The sequence below is a fragment of the Setaria italica genome, chromosome IV (assembly GCF_000263155.2).
Source record: "Setaria italica strain Yugu1 chromosome IV, Setaria_italica_v2.0, whole genome shotgun sequence".
In the NCBI taxonomy this organism is placed as follows: Eukaryota; Viridiplantae; Streptophyta; class Magnoliopsida; order Poales; family Poaceae; genus Setaria; species Setaria italica.
The window spans coordinates 130689-150324 of NC_028453.1; the positions used below are offsets into that span (position 1 = coordinate 130689).

Below are 19636 nucleotides of genomic sequence, written 5' to 3' on the forward strand. Positions count from 1 at the left end.
AAACACGGCGGGCGACGCAATTGGTGGGCCTCATCGTCGTCTTCTCCGATCCCTCCCATCCCATCCCATCCCATCCCCCCGTGCTCCAAACCCTAGCAGGCAGCAATCCAGACATGGGATCGTAATCGGCTCCTGGCCTGGCCACAATCCCCTCCCTCTCCCATCTCATCCGATGCCCGCCTCCTCCTCCTCCTCCTCCTCCGTTGGCAGCGCCTGCGCCTCACCCCCGGCGGCGCCGCCACCGCCGCCGCCGCCGCCGCCGCCGCGGGCCATGAAGCGCGAGCTTGCGTTCGCGCTCCGGTCCCTCTCCGAGATCTCCGCCTCCCCCGGCCGCACGCGCTCCGGCCGTCCCATCTCTTCCCTTCCCGACCCATCAGCATCAGCATCTCTCAAGCGGCGCAAGAGATCCGACCCACCGGCCGCCGCCGCCGATCTCGTCTCCCCGCCCACGCCGCCCATCGACGCCGAGCCGCCTACCCAGCCCCTCCGCGACATCATCGAACCAGTCGATGGATCCAATCCTCCCACTGCTGCAGATCACCAATCCAATTCCAATGCTGCCCAAGAGGTCATCGCGCAAAAGATGCTGGATACTCCCCAGCCATCGCACGCTGAGGCTGAGCCTGAGGCTGCAAGAGAGGACTCAGTGATTGCAACGCCGAATGTGCCCATGGAGAATTGTGTTGCCCTGGATGATGCAGCATCAACTCTGCTGGAATCTGCCGTTGCTGATGGTAACGACCATTGTGATAACTCGAACTCAAATGGAGCAAGTCTACAGCTGCAGGCCGTGGACAATGCATCAGTCCCCAATGCTCTGCTAGTCGAGGACACTGCCACACCTGTGGCCGCTGCCGGGCTCAAGCCTGCAAGGCGCTTCACACGGTCGCTGCTCAAGAATAAACCAGACAAAGAAGAGTCCACAGCTACTGAAGGTCACGCTATACCAGATGGCAGCAAGGATGCCTCATTTGATTTGGCTTTGCTGATGGAGAAGCCTCAGAGAAGGTTCACAAGGTCGCTGCTCAAGACAAAGGTTGAGAGCAGTTTAGTTGAATCTGATGATGCGCTTGACAGCGCATCTGACTCCCCTCCATCAGTGAAGAAGATGGAGATGAAGATGTCAAAGAAAGTTGCCTGCCTCACAAAGCACCCTGGAAACATTAGAGAGCTGCTCAACACCGGCCTGCTTGAGGGAATGCCAGTTATGTACATCATTCCTCATAGCAAGGTATGTGAGAATCAGCCATAATTTCTTACAAGCAGTTCTTTTTAAATCTGTGATTGCTGCCACATTAATCGCTCACAAATTCATTGGTTTAGCATAGTCTAGTGATATTTAGATAGAGTTTTCCTTTGTTGAGGCATGAATCATGACAAAATGGTTGCACTTTGAGGACTAGTTCTGTCATCCATACCCCAAGGATTGCTTTCATTTAGTATTGTGTTATCTTCCTAAGAAAAAAATAGGAGGTCCATGAGGCCCCTTGTTTTTCTGTTGCCGTGGCACGGTTGGCAGAACTCAAGTTGCTTTGGTGACAGATTACTTTGGATTGTGGTCTATTTTGTTTTTGTATCTCATGCAATTAACATAAGTTCTGCTTGCAAGTTGCAGAAGGCTGTGCTAAAAGGAGTGATTACTGGTTGCAATATACGCTGCTTTTGTCCGTCCTGTAATGGCTCCAAGGTTGGTGCTCCCTAGTCTATAAACCATTGAAGGACACAAACTGCTTACATTATGCCATTCTCCCTTTTGTTTTACAGGCTGTTTCGGCTTATTACTTTGAACAACATGCTGGAAGCACCAAAAAACACCCTGCTGACTACATTTACTTAGGGAATGGCAATAGTTTGCGTGATGTGCTGCGTGCATCTGAAAGATCTCCCTTGGAGGCTCTGGAAAAAACAATTCGTTCCTCCATTGGTCCAGTGGCTAAGGGGAGCCGCATTAATTGCCTGAATTGCAACGGTATGGACGTCACACTTGAGCATTTTTTTGAAGCACAAGTCCTATATGACATTTGTTTTTTTTTGAAAATTTTTGATACATTTGACTAATCTTCTAATGCTGCAGAGGATGTTCTTCTGTCATCACAAATTGAACACGTACTGTGTCAACATTGCCTCGAGTCAAAGCAACCTCAAGATCCTCCTACCCCATCATATCCATGTAAGAGCAATTCCAGGTAAGCAGTTTCAGCAAATAATGTGCTACATCTTCTCTTGTGCCCAATTAACCACGACCTCACCACCAGTTGGATAATTAATTTGTTCAAGAGATATCTGCCTAGCATGGTTAGATACTTAGATGCTACTTTTGGATGTTCTATCTAAGTTGTAGTTTTGTTGAGTTCTGATTGTAAACTTCTTGCTTTTTTCTTAAATCATCTTTAGGTTCTTGCATTTAGATCTTAGTTGCTTACCTGTTTTTTTGGGGCTGTAGTCTGACTCCGAGTTCCAAGGAAGCTTTGCTAAAGAATATATCATCAAGCAAGAAGGGTGGTAGTGCTGGCAAAGTAACAAACAAGTAAGTGTGCTATTTTACCTTCTTTTTATGTGTGCACGAGCTCATTGATATTTGTTTGGCACTTTCTTCAGGGATAATGGACTACACAAATTGGTCTTTAATGTTTTGCTTGATGGCACAGAAGTAGCTTACTATGTTGATGGGCAGGTTGTGTTAGGCCAAGGGCTATCTCTTGATTTTCTTCAATTCACCTTGTATTTTCTTTGGTTTATAATTTGCATTGCATGATGCAGAGAAAGGTTGATGGGTATATCAAGGATCAAAGAATCTACTGTAATCACTGCAACAGAGTGGTCTGGTTCTTTTCTCATCCAATTTATCTCTTCAGGTTTATCATACATTTTATGAAATAATTGATCTTTTTTGTGTGTGGAATATTCAGGTTAGCCCGTCAGCATTCGAAGCTCATGCGGGTGAGGGGTCAAGGCGCAAGCCGTAAGTATTTACATTCTCCTGTTTTAGTTGTGCCAACGCTATCATGGTTTCCCTTATTGTGTTACATGCTGCCAGGTATGATAACATCTTCACATCAAATGGAGTATCCTTGCATGAACTGGCAATGAAAATATCAAAGGATATGGAACAGTCGGAACGCGAAACAGATGATCTGTGCAGAGAATGCGGTCACGGGGGAGATATTTTCCCATGCAAAATCTGTCCAAGGTCATTTCATCCAGGTAGTTTTGCAAGTCCTTAATGACAACTAAAGTTTCAGAACTATCTTGTTTAGTTATTTGTTTATAGAGTGTTAACAACCAGATCACTTGTACCAATTGCAGCTTGCGTTGGACTGCCTGAAGCCCCCTCAGAATGGTATTGTGATAATTGCAGGAATCTTGTACAAAAAGAAAAGGCTTTGGCTGAGAACAAAAATGCTAAAGCTGCTGGGAGGCAAGCTGGAGTTGATTCCATTGAGCAGATACTGAAGAGAGCTATACGAATTGTCCCGCTCTCTGATGATCTTGGAGGCTGTGCTCTATGCAAGTGAGTACTTTTGTCACAGCTGGTTCTCTTATTTTATATGAGCTATGTATTATAACAAGTCATGCTCATACCTGATTTTTTTCTCGAACACTGCTCATACCTGATTAATTAATTGCAGCATGAAAAAGGTAGTTTTAGGAACCAGGGTTCTTCTGTTTTGTTACATTAGTGGGAACTAAGTGTTTGATTATGAACATACCAGTGCAGTTAGTGAAGCACTGTAGCCTGCAAGTATCCTGAGGTACAAATCAATAAACAAATAGTCTGTGTTAGCTAGGTGGTTTTAGGCAGGAAGGTGTGGTGGCTGGCGCATAGGCATTCTTGGCGATTATCTCTTAGAATGATGAAATATGCCATTGTATTTTCTAATGTTTGTTGTTATCAGTAGGCTAGCCTCCAGATCTGCTTGCTGTGCTCTTTTCTTTATGCTTGTTGCATTCTTGCAGCATTCTTACCGGTAAAATTTCTCTGCAGAAAGAAAGACTTCAACAATGCTGTATTTGATGACCGCACTGTGATACTCTGTGACCAAGTATGAATGGCTAGATACTTCTGCCTGTACATTGTAATTTATAATCAAAATACTAGGACATGATCCTTATTCAGCTGGTTTGATTTCCTCTTAGTCTTTAGCACTATGCTAAAGTGCAATATACATGTACAAATTTACTGTTATAGACCCTCCGTCCCAAATTACTATTCGTTTTGGCTTTTCTAGGTAGTAACTTTTGATACGCACCTAGATATATACTATGTCTAGATACATAGCAAAAGGTATGTCTCTAGAAAAGCCAAAACGAATAGTAATTTGGGATGGTGGGAGTACTTGACTGACATGCTTCTGTTAAATTTACTGTTATACTTGACTGACATGCTTCTGTTTTGTGCTGCTTAGTGTGAGAAAGAGTATCATGTAGGATGTTTGCAGAGTCAATGGCAGGTAGAACTAAAGGTTAGTGGAGAACAACTTTATTATTCGATTGAAAAAACAGTCAATGTACCCTTACGTTTGATGTGCATGACATATTCACTTCAGATAAAGAATGATGTCTTTTGCCTTGATGAATGCTAACACGATGGAATGCCTTTTCTTTTTATACAGGAATTGCCAGAGGGGGAGTGGTTCTGTTGCGGTAGTTGCTCTGAGACACGATCTTCATTGGAAAAGATAATCTCTGATGGAGCTCAACTTTTGGCGGAGCCAGATATTGAAATCATAAGGAAGAAACATGAGACAAGAGATTTATGCATGGACACTAGTACAGATCTCAAATGGCAATTACTCTGTGGTAAAAGAGCTACTGAAGATGGAAGAATATTGCTCTCAGCTGCGGTGCCGATTTTTCATGTAGGTCTTGTATTATTTGATCTAATTCGTTCATCTTCTGCATAATTTTCTTGGTCAAGTGTCTTTGTTTTGTTTCCTCCTTTTGATGTGTTTTCATATGGCCATCTGATGGTAATCTGTTCTTATGTATTTGTTCTTATATTGGGTGGATGCATTATATCATGTTAGGAAAAACAAGCTGTTCATCAGTAGCAGAACTGTGTGTTAGCCAGTGTTACTATTGAGCTTGCCAGCTTTGGACCGAGTTTTGTTCTACTTTGATATCACCGTAATGTCAAACAGTGACCTTGATGGTGGTTTCTTTCTTCCTTTTTTTTTGGGTGGGTGGGGGGCTGGTTGTGGATTCGGTATGCAGTTTGGTCCACACCGATTTCAAGTGTGTGGGCAGTGTGGTGCCGGTGGCCTTGTGATCTGTGCACATACCATTAAAAATACCTGATCAATCATGGTATTATAGTGGAGAGACATTAATACTTCTTCGCAAAGTATCTTAGCATTGAGACTTTGGTTTCTCACTAAGTGTTCTCTTGCAGCAATCCTTTGATCCAATCATTGAAGTTCACACCAAAAGAGATCTCATTCCTGAGATGGTTCATGGGTAAGATAACCAAACAACTATTTGCTTTAGAGGTCGCCTGTGTAAAGATTCTTATCTCTGCTCGTCTAAATCTACCAGGAGGGGACCAAAGGAAGGAATGGCCGGCCAAGATTACAGTGGAATGTATTGTGCATTGTTGACTGTGGGGTAAGAGCTGTTTCTGTAAATTGAAAAACTTTTGCATCCAATGATACTGAATCCTAGTTGCTTGTTGCAGCTCTACTGTGGTGTCAGCAGCACTTTTGCGTGTCATGGGAGGTGATGTGGCCGAGCTGCCACTGGTTGCTACAAGTCGGGATGTTCAAGGGCTGGTGGGTATTCAATGGTTGGCTGAGCAGCACTAGAATTTGATCGTTGGGCATCCTATTGGTTCTTTTTTATTGTTGGATTAATGTTTGACCCATTACTCTGATGCAGGGCTACTTCCAGGCCTTGTTCTCATGTATAGAGAGGGTGCTAATCTCGCTGAAGATCAAGCACTTTGTGCTTCCAGCTGCCCATGAAGCTGAAGGAATCTGGATGAACAAATTTGGCTTCTCTCGGATCCCTCCAGAGGAGGTGAGCTACGAGTCAGCCATTCTGCTCACGGTTGGGGCTGAGCGCTGTATAAATATCGATCTGATTGATGTTTCTGTTTTGCAGCTGGAAGCTCATCTTAACGGGGTGCACCTGACTATATTCCAGGGGACATCATACCTGTACAAGGCTGTTCCTCTGCCATCATCACAGGAAACGGAGAGTTCGGCGTTGGAGTAACTAAGCTAGCAGGATTTGTGTGTCTTTGAGGTCGAGATGTACATAAGATGATGAAGCATGGCAAGACGGTATACAATCAATACAAGAGGAAGAAATGAGAAGGATACTAGACAGGCAAGCTGGGTCGTCAGCGTCGGATCTGAAATTGATTTTTAGCAATTTAGCATGCTGTGGGGGGGGTCTGACGTTGCCTTTTTTTTTTTGTTTCTCTTCCTTGGAGTCGCAAGTGGTGGCACACCTGTTTTTGATGTAGATGCAGCCCCATCCTCGAGACGAATTTGCCAATTTTGATCTGTCTGGCTGACAGGTGGGGCGTACTTGTAATCGGTGTTGTCGGTTATAAATTTGAAATATCCAAACCCACCTTTGATTGAACACATATCCTCTGCGGAAGTGCGGCAGGGATATGCCTTCCCTTCGTTTCCATTCTGGTTCTGGCTGAAGGTTACGTTTTTTTTTCTTTTCCCATAATAAGAGAAGTTGACGTTGTAGCAGTATATTTGAATAATAATTCATTCGTACCATGCCGCCTCACAACGAGGTCTACGGATGGAATTTGGAAAAACAAGGCTAGCATCTTAGGGCGCGGTTGGCAGGGATTAGCAGGAGGAGATTTTCCTTAATAAAAATGATTATGTGAAGTAGGGAGGTGGGAGAAAAAACTTCCTAATTCACTTCTCTCACGGAATCACTTTCGATCGTAAAATCAGTCCCTACAGAGAATCACCTCTCTCGGAAAAATCAGCTCCCATAGAGAAGAGAATCAGCTCCCATAGAGAAGAGAATTAGTAAACGGAGTTCTACTCAACATGTCCTTAATACAAGGAAACATGAAGTTTGGAACAAATAAAGCGGTCAAAATTGTCAAATATTTGGAAAATGTCAAGTATTTGGAAAAAGAAGGTTAGTATCTTAATAATTTTTATACAAAACTTCGTTATTTTCAGGATGGTGTTAGTAGGTATGATTAATTGATTGATTATACTATTTGGTCAAAGCAACGAAATGAAGCACCGCAAAGTTGACCCCTTCGTTTCGGTGGTCTCCGGCCATTCTTCTCATCTCCCTCCGTGCTGTCCTGCGTTTCCTTGCGTTTAGAGGGGAGGGGAGGGGAGGGGAGGTTGGTGAGGGCGGCGGCGGTGGCCACCGCGTTCGTCGTCAATTCAGTTGCATCGGATCGGATCTCGGTTGGAGATTGATTGATTTCGTTCCCGCACCGCCGCCAATCCATCACCCACACCACGGCTGCTGCGGCGGAGGCCATGCCGGCGCGTTTGGCGGCGGAGATCGCCGCGCTCCCGGAGCCGCGCGGGCCCATGCGCCGCCTCTGCGGTGACCTCGCGCGCCGCATCCGCCTCCTTGCGCCCCTCCTCCAGCAGGACCAGCTCCAGGACGCCTTGCCTCTCGCCGACGCACTCGGGGCCGCGCGCGACCTCCTCCGCGCAGTTCACGACGGCAGCAAGATCTACCAGGTGCCTTGCTCGTCTCTTCTCTCTCTTCTCTCTCTCCAAAGACAACCATCCAACCTAGGAGTATGATTCAATGGAAAACCAGGCGATGCGAGGGGATGGCATGCTCGATCGCTTCGCAAGCGTCAACAGCCAGATTCAGCTGGCCCTGGATGCCTTGCCCTACCACACCTTCGACATGCCTGAAGAAGTGCAGGAGCAGGTGCTCCTTACTGACTAACTCCTCTTCCTTCCTTCCTTCCTTCCTTCCTTCCTCATGTCCTGGCTCACTGAAAACGCCCACTCGTACCGTATGGATTCAGGTCGCGCTTGTGCATTCTCAGTTCAAAAGGGCTGCAACCAGAATGGATCCACCAGACGCGCAGCTCTCAAAGGATATATCCTCCGCTCTCGCTGACAAGACCTTTGACCCTCTGGTCTTCACAAGGATCTCAGAGAAGTTGCAACTGCAGACTATGGCCGATATCAAGAAAGAATCCGTCGCCCTGCATGAGATGGTCATCTCCAGTGGCGGCGAACCTGATGGATGTGTTGAGGAGATGTCTTCCTTGCTCAAGAAGCTCAAAGACTGTGTCATCACTGAACCTCCCGCACCAGAGGCGCTCGGTGCCAGCTTTGCCTCCATAAATCACAGATCTCCTATCATCCCCGATGAATTCAGATGCCCGATATCCCTTGAGCTCATGCAAGACCCTGTCATCGTTTCTAGTGGGCAGGTATGCATCCATAGGGCAAAGTTATAGCTACTGCTCTACTCCTTGAATACATTGGTTTAATTAGTACAACTTCTCTTGTCTTCTTTTCAGACATATGAGCGACCGTGCATCCAGAAATGGCTTGATTCTGGACACAAGACATGCCCTAAGACGCAGCAGCCCCTCTCACATACTTCACTGACACCAAACTTTGTCCTCAAAAGCCTAATAGCTCAGTGGTGTGAAGCCAACGGCATTGAGCTTCCGAAGAACAAAGCAAATTCCCAAGATAAGAAAGCAGCAAAAAGCTCTGACTATGACCATGCTGGTCTAGTCTCACTGATGACAAGGCTGAGGGGTGGGAACCAAGATGAGCAGCGGGCTGCTGCTGGTGAGATACGTTTGCTTGCGAAGAGAAATGTCAACAACAGGATATGCATTGCTGAAGCAGGAGCAATTCCCTTGCTTGTCAATCTACTCTCCTCTTCGGATCCAAGAACGCAGGAACATGCTGTCACAGCGCTCCTTAACCTCTCCATCCATGAGAACAACAAGGCAAGCATTGTGGGCTCTCATGCTATCCCTAAGATTGTGGAAGTGCTCAAAACTGGGAGCATGGAAGCCAGAGAGAACGCAGCCGCCACACTATTCAGCTTGTCAGTTGTAGATGAAAACAAGGTTACAATTGGTGGTGCTGGCGCAATACCTCCACTCATTAATCTTCTGTGCGATGGGAGCCCACGAGGCAAGAAAGATGCAGCAACGGCAATTTTTAATCTGTGCATATACCAGGGAAATAAGATCCGGGCAGTAAAAGCTGGAATCGTCATCCATTTGATGAACTTCTTGGTGGATCCTACTGGGGGAATGACTGATGAGGCGCTCACTCTTTTGGCTATTCTTGCTGGTAACCCTGAAGCCAGGGCTGTAATTGCGCAGTCGGATCCAATCCCCCCACTTGTGGAGGTAATTAAAACAGAGTCTCCTCGCAATAGAGAGAACGCTGCAGCCATTCTGTGGTCGCTTTGTTGTGCTGATGTTGAGCAAACAAAGGCTGCAAAAGTTGCTGGAGCAGAGGATGCACTCAAGGAACTGTCGGAGTCTGGCACGGACCGTGCAAAGAGAAAATCTTCTAGCATTCTGGAACTCATGCGGCAAGCTGAAGAAGCATGAAGCTGACCATAGTAGATTTGCTGGAATTGAGGTTGTGGCTTTGCTATATTGTACACATAAATCTAAATGCCTCTGAATAGTGTTGACATTTGAGATATATCTGTAGGCAGATGTGTTAAGATTTTAAGAATTTTCTGTAAACATGTAAATTGGTTGTATAATATTGAAAGTCAGCCCAAGATGTACTTCTTGATTAAAAAAAAGGATAGTAAATACATCTATATGTGATTCAGTTTGGTGGTTATTATTCTTTCAGGTTTCATGCTTGCAAATCAATTCCCCTTTATGGAACATTTCAATACGTTAGAACCGGGAAATTACGGATTGAAGCTTCGGCTGCATAATAAGAGAAAGGAAACCGTTAAGTTTTTTGATGGCTCTGCTCTTTGCTTGGTACTTTGGTGGCTTCATCTGAAGTAAGTTTGCTCTCAGCAAATTGTTACTGAACTGTAGAAATTATTTTAAATTGTTTCATGAAAGTTTAAGCATTCATTACAAAGCTTAATGTAGCTTGGTTTCCTTAGAGGCCCACATCATTTTGCTATTATCAAAATATCTGATTTGTTGAAAAAGTTGTGCCCATTTTCTAATTGATTTCTAGATTCTGATAAGGTTAACATTGTATCCCTATTAACACTGTCTTTTTGTATCTTCCATCCTCTTTTGAATGTCGTCTCTGAACTTTTATACCATGGGCATATGCACATAACCAACCAGGAGATAGGTACTGTTGCTGTTGATGTTACTCTTTACTTGAGGGGATCAAGTAAGATTTGGATCGGGTCATAGCACATGTAGCTAAATACTAGATCTATTTTCTAATCAGAAGGTTCTGAAAGTTCTTGGTAACTATGACGGCTATGCTGAAAGAATAAGAAAAATGAAAAGTGAAGAATCCGGAAACTCAAATTATCCTTGCACTTGTTTATGGCTCTGATTTCCACGTCACTAGACCACATACAAAGTTCAGATGCAATATGGAAAAGCAGATGACAAACCAAGTAGACAAGATGGTTATGCTGCACATGGATCATCACTTGTTGGTAGCTACTTGCATGATATTGTTATTCTGGAACAAACTACAAACACATACACTGACTATTTTGATATGAAGATGACAAGGGAAAAAGGCATAAAGAAACATTTTAATAGCAAAGCTGAGCCCACTGGACCAATAGGTCATGAACCATCACTACATTGTGGTATGCCAAACACACAACACGTTGATACCATACCGAGATGTCGAGAAAATACTGTTCACAAATTCTGGTCTTGTTGGACCATGGCAGTCATGTCTTGGTATCCTTTTTCTTTTGGGTGGGACTTAAGAAGATCTGTTGTTCTGCCTAGACAATGAGATTAGAGTACATCTCAGGCAGGCTGCTCATGTGATGACAAGTGTCCCTCTGCTGTGTATCGTCTGCAATTCTGGCTAACTCTAGCAGGAAACCATTTCCACAACCTAGAACTATATATAATAGATTATGTGTAGCTCACAATGGCCATATAACTTCAGCTTCATGAGCCACCGTGTTTCTCTAGTGAGAAACTCACCAGGATGAACTGGTTGGCATTTGGCAATACAATTTGTGTTCAACCGTAATGTCTGAAACATTTTATTTCAGAGAGGGGCTCCTTTTCTGTTTTCTTGGATGAGGTCCGGGAAATGCTTTTGGCGATATATACTTTTAGAACATGTCAGGCTTTGGCGTATCTCTCTTGCTTCTTGATCCATGAACTATAGCGTACTTTTCGGTTCAATAAGAGCTGAGCTATCTACGCACCACGCATGGTAAATAGCAAATACGACATGCATACACTTACATTAAAGCCTCGATATAAAGTAGCTAGTGAGACAAGAGGTACAGAAGTATAACAATAAAAATAAGCCTTCCCCTGCAGTATGTCAGTACACAGTAACATGCCGCATCCCAGGGGCACAGTTCCTCTGCATGCATCACATGGCCAACCTAAGCAGCGCAAAGGACAGCGTTCCAACTAATCATGCATGCCCATATCATTTGCTTGCTTAATCTGTCTCATCTCATCTGTCTTTGTTCCCTTTGCGTCAATAATCAAAGGATGCATCTAGCTAGTGTGATGACACAGCTCCTTTCTAATCCTTTCGCTTATAAACTGCTAAACAAATAGGCAAGTTGGTTGAGGAGATCTAAAATGCTGCTGGCCCTGTAGTAGTAGTGTTCGACTTTGACCGCAACTGCACGCACCTAATCAAGATTCTTATACTTGTTACAACCAGAACATCCATTGTGATATTATTCTATCTCCACATGTGATGTTTAACTAAGGCAAATTCCATCTTAGCTTATGACGTTGCCCACCATGTTGTTACAATCATATGATAGATGATACTGATCCATCTCTTGGGATCCTATGCCTGATACAATCACAAGCGTTGGCTTATCCCCACTTGTTTGATCTCAACCGTTGATTGCCTTACCAAATGGACCTGCTTCTGCTTGTAACGAATTATAAACACTGCCCATATGCAGGGGATGCAATAAAACTGAGGTGTTTGGGGTTGCAGCAGCGAGCCTCAGCCCTGAGGTGGCATTAGGATGGGTCATATTGCCGAGCCTGCCGGCGCTGTAGTGATCGGCTGCAAAGTGCTGCCGATCTTCAACGAGCATGGCATAGTTGAGGGTGCAGTGAAGAAGATGGTGCACAGGATCGACGGCAAGAAGGCAGTTGCACGGGTGAAGGAGCTTCTGAAGCTGGCTGCTCAGGCCAGACCTCATGGCGCCACTTTCAGTGGCAAGAAATGGAAGGTATATATATTGTTCAATTTGTTGACCATCTCCCCACCCTGGACCCAGATTAGGAGCTAAATCAAGAAGGTTTTGATCCAGCAAATACGTAGATGCCCGTATGATGAAATCAAATTTGTTTTTGCAGAAGGTTCTGAGTTTCCACGCAAGGGACGGTGCTGCAGCTGCAAAGGGAGGGCGGCACCAGGAAAAGAAGCAGCAGCAGGAGGCGAGCGACGAGATGAGCTGCAGCTCGAGCAAGCTGAGCTTCAAGTGGGACGCGGGCAGCTGCTCGTCAGCGTCGTCGGTTGCATATTCACCGTTGTCGTTGATGTCGGCGCCGGCAAAGGCGTCGGAGCAAACGCCATCGAGGAAAGACTACTACGCGTCGAGGCTGTCGTCCATGAGCCAGCAGAGTATGCTGTGCGGCGGCAGCCCAAAGAGCATGAAGAACATGGAAGGAGAGGAGGTGGAGGAGGACGCGTGCAGCTGCAGGATGGGGCAGTGGATCACCACGGATTCAGACTGTAAGTTCTGTTTGCTATCTATTATCTTAATACAATAGTGTTTAAAGGATCCACCACAGAGGGTCAAGAAATTACCACGTTAATCCAAAACAGAGAAGAATATGAACCGTTGGATCTAACGGCCTAGATTAATCCAAAAGTTCTTGTCAAATACGATTAAAAATACATTAGAAGAGAAAATTCTTTAACTCACCCCTTGAGTGCCGTCAGTTCCTGCATTTCCATCCTACGTGCCACTGCCGTTATATTTGAAGGGAATCACTAACGCCGTTAAAACATGTTGGTCTGGCGCTGGCCACTCCAGCCAACCAAGGAGTAAACGCAGGCGCGTTGATTCAGGCGAGAAGGCGGCGGGAGCTCGGCGATGTAGGCGGCGGCGTCAGCTAGGAAGGAGGCCTTGTCCATGCGCGACACGGTGGAGACGGCGGCCCTGAGGTCGCAGAATCGGCGGTTGAGCTTCTCCCGGCGCTGCTGCTCGGCCTCTGCGCTGCTGTCCATGGAGTATTCCGGCAGCACGCAAGACATTCTTCATGTTTCAGTCACCAAACATTAGCACAGCCATCCATTAGTGCCCGCCGCGTGCTAGCCCCGTTGATGCAGGCACCAAGCTATGAGGACGGGTTCATGGACATACGGATCGTAACAGGAATCCAAGTACTAATCTCCTCCAGAAACTAGGAAACAAGGCGGTCTGCCTCCGCCGTGCCGTGGGGCTGTGCGCCGCCCACCCAACCGCTGCGCTGCCGCTAGCCCCTGCACTGCCCCGTTCATCGAGCTGCTGCGCTCCGCCGCCGCCACCAACCGCTCGCCGCGGGGACCTGAACCACCTACCGCGCCGCCTCCGGCCCACGTCGCCGCAGGCCGAGCTGCCAAGCGCCGATTCCGCCGTGGGGAACTGCGCCGCTTTCAGCCCCCGTCACCGCAGGCCGAGCTGACGCGCCGCGCCTTTGTCGTCGCGGGCCGTGAGCTGCGTGCCGCGCCCTGGAGCACGGTTTGTTGCCGACACGAGGCCGGGACGCGCTCCCGCTTGCTCTGCTCGGCGCGTGACGCAGAATCGGCCGGACGACCTCCATTGGAAGGGAAGAGGAAGGGGAGAGGAAATAAGAAAAGTTTATTCGTCCCCTTCCACTGACGAGCGGGTCCACAGTGACTTCACGGTGTGCTTCTGGCAAAACTACCCGCAATGGCACTCAAGGGATGAAAAATTGTAATCAATGGTAGTGAGGGGATGGACTAAATTTGAATATGAGTTAAATTTTGAATGGCATACATAGAATTTTCTCTAAAAGGAAAGGAAGAGTATAGAAAAGGAAAAGAATATACAATAAACTCTTTACTTATTTCTATTCGCATCTACAGTCTTAAAAAAACATCAACAACCAGATGTATATAAAAAAGGAAATTTTAGAACTTGATTTTGCTTTCCTTTTTACAAGGAAACAATAGGGATGCAAATGTCCCACCTAAACTAATTACATTGGCCGAATTGACCTTAAGTCAAAAACAAGTTATAGGGTACAAATCGCAAAAAGCCACCGGGAGAGGGGAGAGAGAGGTTAGAGCTAACTGTTTTTTTTGGGAGAGCTAAGAGCTTACTGATTACTCTCCCTCCGTTCCAAATTCTAGTCATTCTAACTTTCTTGAGAGTTAAATCATTTTATGTTTGATCAAAATTATAGAGAGAATTAAAAAGATTTATGGTACCGAATAGATATACTATGAAAATGTATTTAATGAAGAATCTAATAGTGATTATTTTGTATCATAAATATTAATAGTTTATTGTATAAATTTGGTCAAACTTGAGATGGTTTTATTTTCCATGAAAGTTGAAATGATTTACAATTTGGAATGGAGGGAGTATATGATTTGTGCTCCAACACCAGTCCAAAGCGCATTATTTGCGATTGTACAATACTAAAAGGATACAAAAGTTATGTTTCTTGGAACGTGCAACCTCTCAGCATAACTTGAATGAATGCAACTCTACCTGGTAACGTATTAGTTAAAAAAAAGGGGAAAGCTAAATATATGAGTGTGTGTGGGTGGATGTCCAGCCATGGAGCATCCTAGATTATTATTTTTTGAATCAGCACCTCCCTTCGCCATTCACGTCTTTATGGGGTATTTAGGAGTTATTTGATCATTGAGCTAAAGTTTAGTCCTTGTCACATCGAAACTTCGGATGCTGAGCTAATTATAAAACTAATTACACAGATGGAGGCTAATTCGCGAGACGAATCTATTAAGCCTAATTAATTCATAATTAGCACATATTTACTGTAGCATCACATTGTCAAATCATGGACTAATTAGGCTTAATAGATTCATCTCGCGAATTAGCCTCCATATGTACAATTGGTTTTACAATTAATCTATATTTAATACTTCTAATTAGTATCTAAACATACGATGTGACAGGAACTAAACTTTAGTCCGTGGAACTAAACGGGATCTTAGTCTGTTTGTCTGATTCTTTACTTTGAAATAGTCCTTGGTTAGATGGTTAGAGGAGACGAGGTCGAACCAGGCAAGTGGAAATCTGAGGCAACGAGATATAAGTCAATAACAGGACAACCAACAAGAGAAAGGAGGGTGTGGAACTTATCCCGTTACTGCTCAGAGAACATGTATACAAAACAAATGCAAAATAAGAAGATGTGACTTCGGTTGATAGATTTAGAGAGTCTGAACTCGATTTCAGCTAGACGTTGGTTCGATTTATACCCATTAAAAAGAGGGGTAACTGGGATGGAGTAGGAGCAACAAGAGTAACATCTACACGAAGAGGGCAAAGATGCCGTGCAGCTTTATAGCCGTGGGCCGCTTTGCTCCCGTGGATATGGGAAGTGAGGGATGGATAGCGACAAGCAGTACAAAGAAATGCTTCTACTTGATCATAACACAAATTGGCTCTTGAACTGGATAGGAACAAAAGCTGGAGAATACAACCAATATCCACATAAAAAAGAACATAGTAGACATATACCACTCCTGATCGTTCAGTGCATAAATTGAACACGGGAAGTGTGGATGTCGACATCAACAACTTGCACCACGAATGCTTGCTAACTTCATGCAACATTAAGAGCTAGAAGATGCAAGCCACTTCTTTGCAAGTAACTAAAAACCATAGTGTACGCGAAAGATTAGAAGGAGAAAGAAACAAATAATGGATCCTAAGACAAAATCACCGTGAAAGAGGGTCTGCCCGCACTAGCGATAGTGAGGTATCCACATGGTCATAAGGACACGTGAGAATTAGAACCCTCGAGAGACATGATGGCCGCCCAATAATGAGGCCACCATGCCTGATCTGACACAATTCTAATCACGACAACGATCATCATTAGAGGGAGGGAGGGAGGGAGAGAGCCAGACTAATGGGAGGATATTTTCACCCGCCAAGTGGTTGTTTATCCTCCAAAATCCAACAGTTGTAGTTGTTTCTGATGATCAAAATAGGGTGATAGTGGGAGGTATAGAGAAAATCGGGTAGATGAAGTAGCTATTGGTTCCCGCAGCAGAGCAATAGAACTGGTACGTGATGGGGCAACTTGAGGGTAGCGGCAGCCACAAGATGGTCAGTCAAATGTTGGAGAGGATGTGGAGGATAAAGGAACCGAGACAACCAACGTATGCAAGAGCTCATGAGGTATCGTCGTGTACAAGAGGGCTGCGGCAGTCAATAGTGTCATGGAGATGATATGCCATAGAGAGGAGGTGTGCAACCACATCCACATGCATGGACGCTGAGATGAGACAGAGGGACATATATAGATAGATACCTGAATTTGGCAGTAAGAAGTGGCTTGAAAGTGTCGAAGTTGTGGCTTTCACCAAATTGGCTTAAAACTACTACAAAAAAGTTTTGTCGGGCCAGTTGAAACGATTTACTGGGGCGGGCGCACAGTCAGCTTCTTCTTTTTGCAGTTAAAAATAGCTATTTGCAGGAGCGAACCGTCGACCGTTCTTGCTAAAGCCATTTCTAGGGTGGCTCACTCCATGACCCGGCATGCACATGGTTCTCTAGGGCCGGCCAAAAGCTATAGCAACCTCTCTCTTTTAGGAGGAGTGAACTTATTTCCATCCTTTATTTTGAAATAATACATCCAAATATTGGCTAAAAAAGTTTACGTGTAAATAAAAATACTAAAAAATATATTCCAATGAAAATATATAAATATTTATATTGTTTTAGTAAATACAAAAATGTTTCTATATCATATATTCCTTTTTACTCTGAAAGATACGCATTGAGAATATGACAATTAAAAAACATAGATGATGCGACCATGACACGATTAAACACAAATATTTGTATCTATTTATTTTAAAATAAAATGTCAAAAAAATGAAATAAAAATCTAGCTACCCACGCTATTTGCGCGGGCCACCTTCTAGTTATTATCTACAGTATAGTAGCCTTCGGCCTTCCTAATCAATATATAGCTGAGCCTGTCATATGCATTGGCACCTCACCTGCCTCTCGATTGACTTGCAGTTGTGGTGTTGGAGCTGTAACCCGATGTTCATCCATCAAGGAAGATGTAAGCAGAGGAAGGGAGGCAGCAATGGTTGGCTCAGCAACATCAAGCCTCTCTCTTTCTCAGTTTCTCGTAAAGAGGATGGATGGATTGAACAGCTGCTGGGCAGCGCGGTGCTCAATCTTTTCATTCCGCTGCCCCCATTTTCGTACTCGGCTAATCTATTGATAGATATTTCCTTGCCAATTAGGGATTGATTGATTGATTGAGCATGCAACAGCAGCGCAAAATTCTGTGACGGGTATAGTACTGTATATTTTGTTGCCTTCTCTATGCAGGGATGAAACCGAAATTCGGATGGTGGTTTGTGTGTGTGTAGGGATGCATTGCTACTCATTTCCATGACTGTGATCACTGTTGTTAACAGTCGCTGCGTTACTTACTATTATATGTGAACTCCGTATTCTGGTTTTGGGTTCTTCCCAAAAACCAGTTTAAAAAAACTAAATTTGCACTCCACGAGCCATTAGTGGGTCCAGAATGTATTGGGCATGTATTTTGGGAATTGCTAGAGATACGTGATGTGGAAACAATGCATTTTGGATGGTGGTTTTGCTCCACAACCAAAGTTTCTTTTAGGGAAGGTGTATTGGGAATTGTTGGAAATTCGTTGAAATATAATATATTTTGAATCTTTCTCTACCATCTTAAACATTTTTGGGTCGGACCATGCAACTAAAAATGGTATAATAAGAGCATAAAATTTCGAGTTTGAGTTTTCATAGATGCAATAAAAGCCATCAGATCAGATTCAACAAGCAAAACATCATGTCGCATACAAAGAAAAACATTATGGCGCATTTCATATCGGGCAAAGCTTTATCTGACCTTCTATCAAAGCTGGTGATGGGGACGTTCGTGGACGTACATCGATTTCCCTCTTTCACTTTAGGAATTAGGATGAAGATTTAATTTCACTTTAGGATGAATGATGGTGGTATCTTCAATGCCTTGCCATGGTTGGAGGTGTTGCCTTGAAGTTTCCTCCATACGGTGGCATTGGTTTGTGTTGGGCTGTTTACCTCAATTCGGAGTCTCCAACAACCATCAGGTGTCTTTAGGATCTTAAAGGGGCATGAGATTGGTTAATATGGTGGTTGGTTTGGTGATCCTAGATAGTTTCTCTTCACCTATATTTGGATTTAGCTCATCCTCTAATTCTGATTTCACCTAGTTGAGGCGAAGTTGTTCGTTCAGAGTTAACATTAGAGTAAAATTCACCATGTGGGTGCAAATTGGTCCAACAACTTATAAAATGCTCAATTTAGTACAATAATGGGTGCACGTTGGTTCAACAACTTGTAATATACTTAATTTAGTACAATAACTAGGCAAATTAGTGCACCTGCAGTCCGAATTGTGCGCGCGGTGACATGCGACAGGTGACATGTGGGCGACGGCAAGGGAAGCGCGGGGCAGCGGGAGCAGTGCAACAGGAACGATGGTGCGTGGTTGTTGGCGGTGGCGGCGGATGGAAGTTAGGGTTGTGGGGAGAGGGCACATCCAACAAATGAGGTTTGTTGCACCAATCTTAAAAATCGGAAACCCAATAATACAAGAAAATAACGAGAGCATGCATATATTCCTCTTAAGTAGCACAATCACGTGGGAGAAAGAACCCACATTATACATGGGTCGGGTCGACTCTTTTTCTTATATAAAACCTGTATGCATCCTTTTCTCTTTTTAAGTGTTACATGTATGAACAAACGATGCACACCACTTCACTAGTAACCAACAGGTCGATCGTTGTCAGTTATTATTAGGAAGCTGGCACATGTATATCCATCGTCCGTGTATTCCTTTCAAATATCTATTGCTAATAGCCTAATATAGTAATATCATATCAACATATCCCGTTAAATCTCTAATGCCCATGAGACGGCACTAGAGATACATATATATGGTGCTGAAATTGCTGATAATTGTGTAGACACTGCACTATCACATATGTAGTTTACCGAGATCACTAAACTTGAATAAGAATTTTTGTCGGCTAGTATGTGATCATTTGAAATTATGTTTTTTCGTGTGAATAAATAAAAAAACTTTAAAGCCACCGAATTTTTTATGATAAAGTAACAAATATATAAACTGTAGGTGTTCTAAGTTGTAATTTTTTTGAAACTTAATTAGAGTAGTCTTTTAGATAAATTTCCACCATTTTTAATGATCTGCCGTTTTAGACTGGATGGTATTATAGGAAAAAATAATTATCTCTAATCCTCCCTATTTATAGTGGAA

General features: G+C 44.1%; 2 protein-coding genes across 4 annotated transcripts; both read left to right on the forward strand.

The window, feature by feature from the left end:
- Positions 1–21: 21 nt before the first annotated feature.
- LOC101772696 lies at positions 22–6639 on the forward strand. The gene is made up of 18 exons (XM_004966528.3): positions 22–1231; positions 1616–1687; positions 1765–1969; positions 2075–2186; positions 2444–2527; positions 2599–2674; positions 2761–2820; positions 2910–2962; positions 3038–3204; positions 3307–3511; positions 3986–4043; positions 4407–4463; positions 4614–4859; positions 5393–5457; positions 5536–5604; positions 5675–5768; positions 5875–6015; positions 6100–6639. The coding sequence occupies exons 1-18, from the start codon at positions 173–175 to the stop codon at positions 6211–6213; spliced, it is 2937 nt and encodes a 978-aa protein (XP_004966585.1). The 5' UTR covers positions 22–172; the 3' UTR covers positions 6214–6639.
- A 614-nt stretch (positions 6640–7253) lies between these two features.
- Positions 7254–17858, forward strand: LOC101757824 (U-box domain-containing protein 12). 3 transcript variants are annotated; one of them, XR_002677395.1, is made up of 8 exons: positions 7254–7685; positions 7768–7884; positions 7985–8398; positions 8489–9581; positions 9807–9966; positions 12064–12339; positions 12467–12845; positions 17350–17858. XR_002677395.1 is itself a non-coding variant. In XM_004964200.2 (4 exons), the coding sequence occupies exons 1-4, from the start codon at positions 7476–7478 to the stop codon at positions 9548–9550; spliced, it is 1803 nt and encodes a 600-aa protein (XP_004964257.1). In that variant the 5' UTR covers positions 7254–7475; the 3' UTR covers positions 9551–9797. The 3 variants fall into 3 exon arrangements, 1 of the variants encoding a protein (XP_004964257.1); XR_002677396.1 differs by lacking the exon at positions 17350–17858 and adding an exon at positions 13150–14495; XM_004964200.2 differs by lacking the exons at positions 9807–9966; positions 12064–12339; positions 12467–12845; positions 17350–17858 and having other exon boundaries at positions 8489–9797.
- The last annotated feature ends 1778 nt before the right edge of the window (positions 17859–19636 follow it).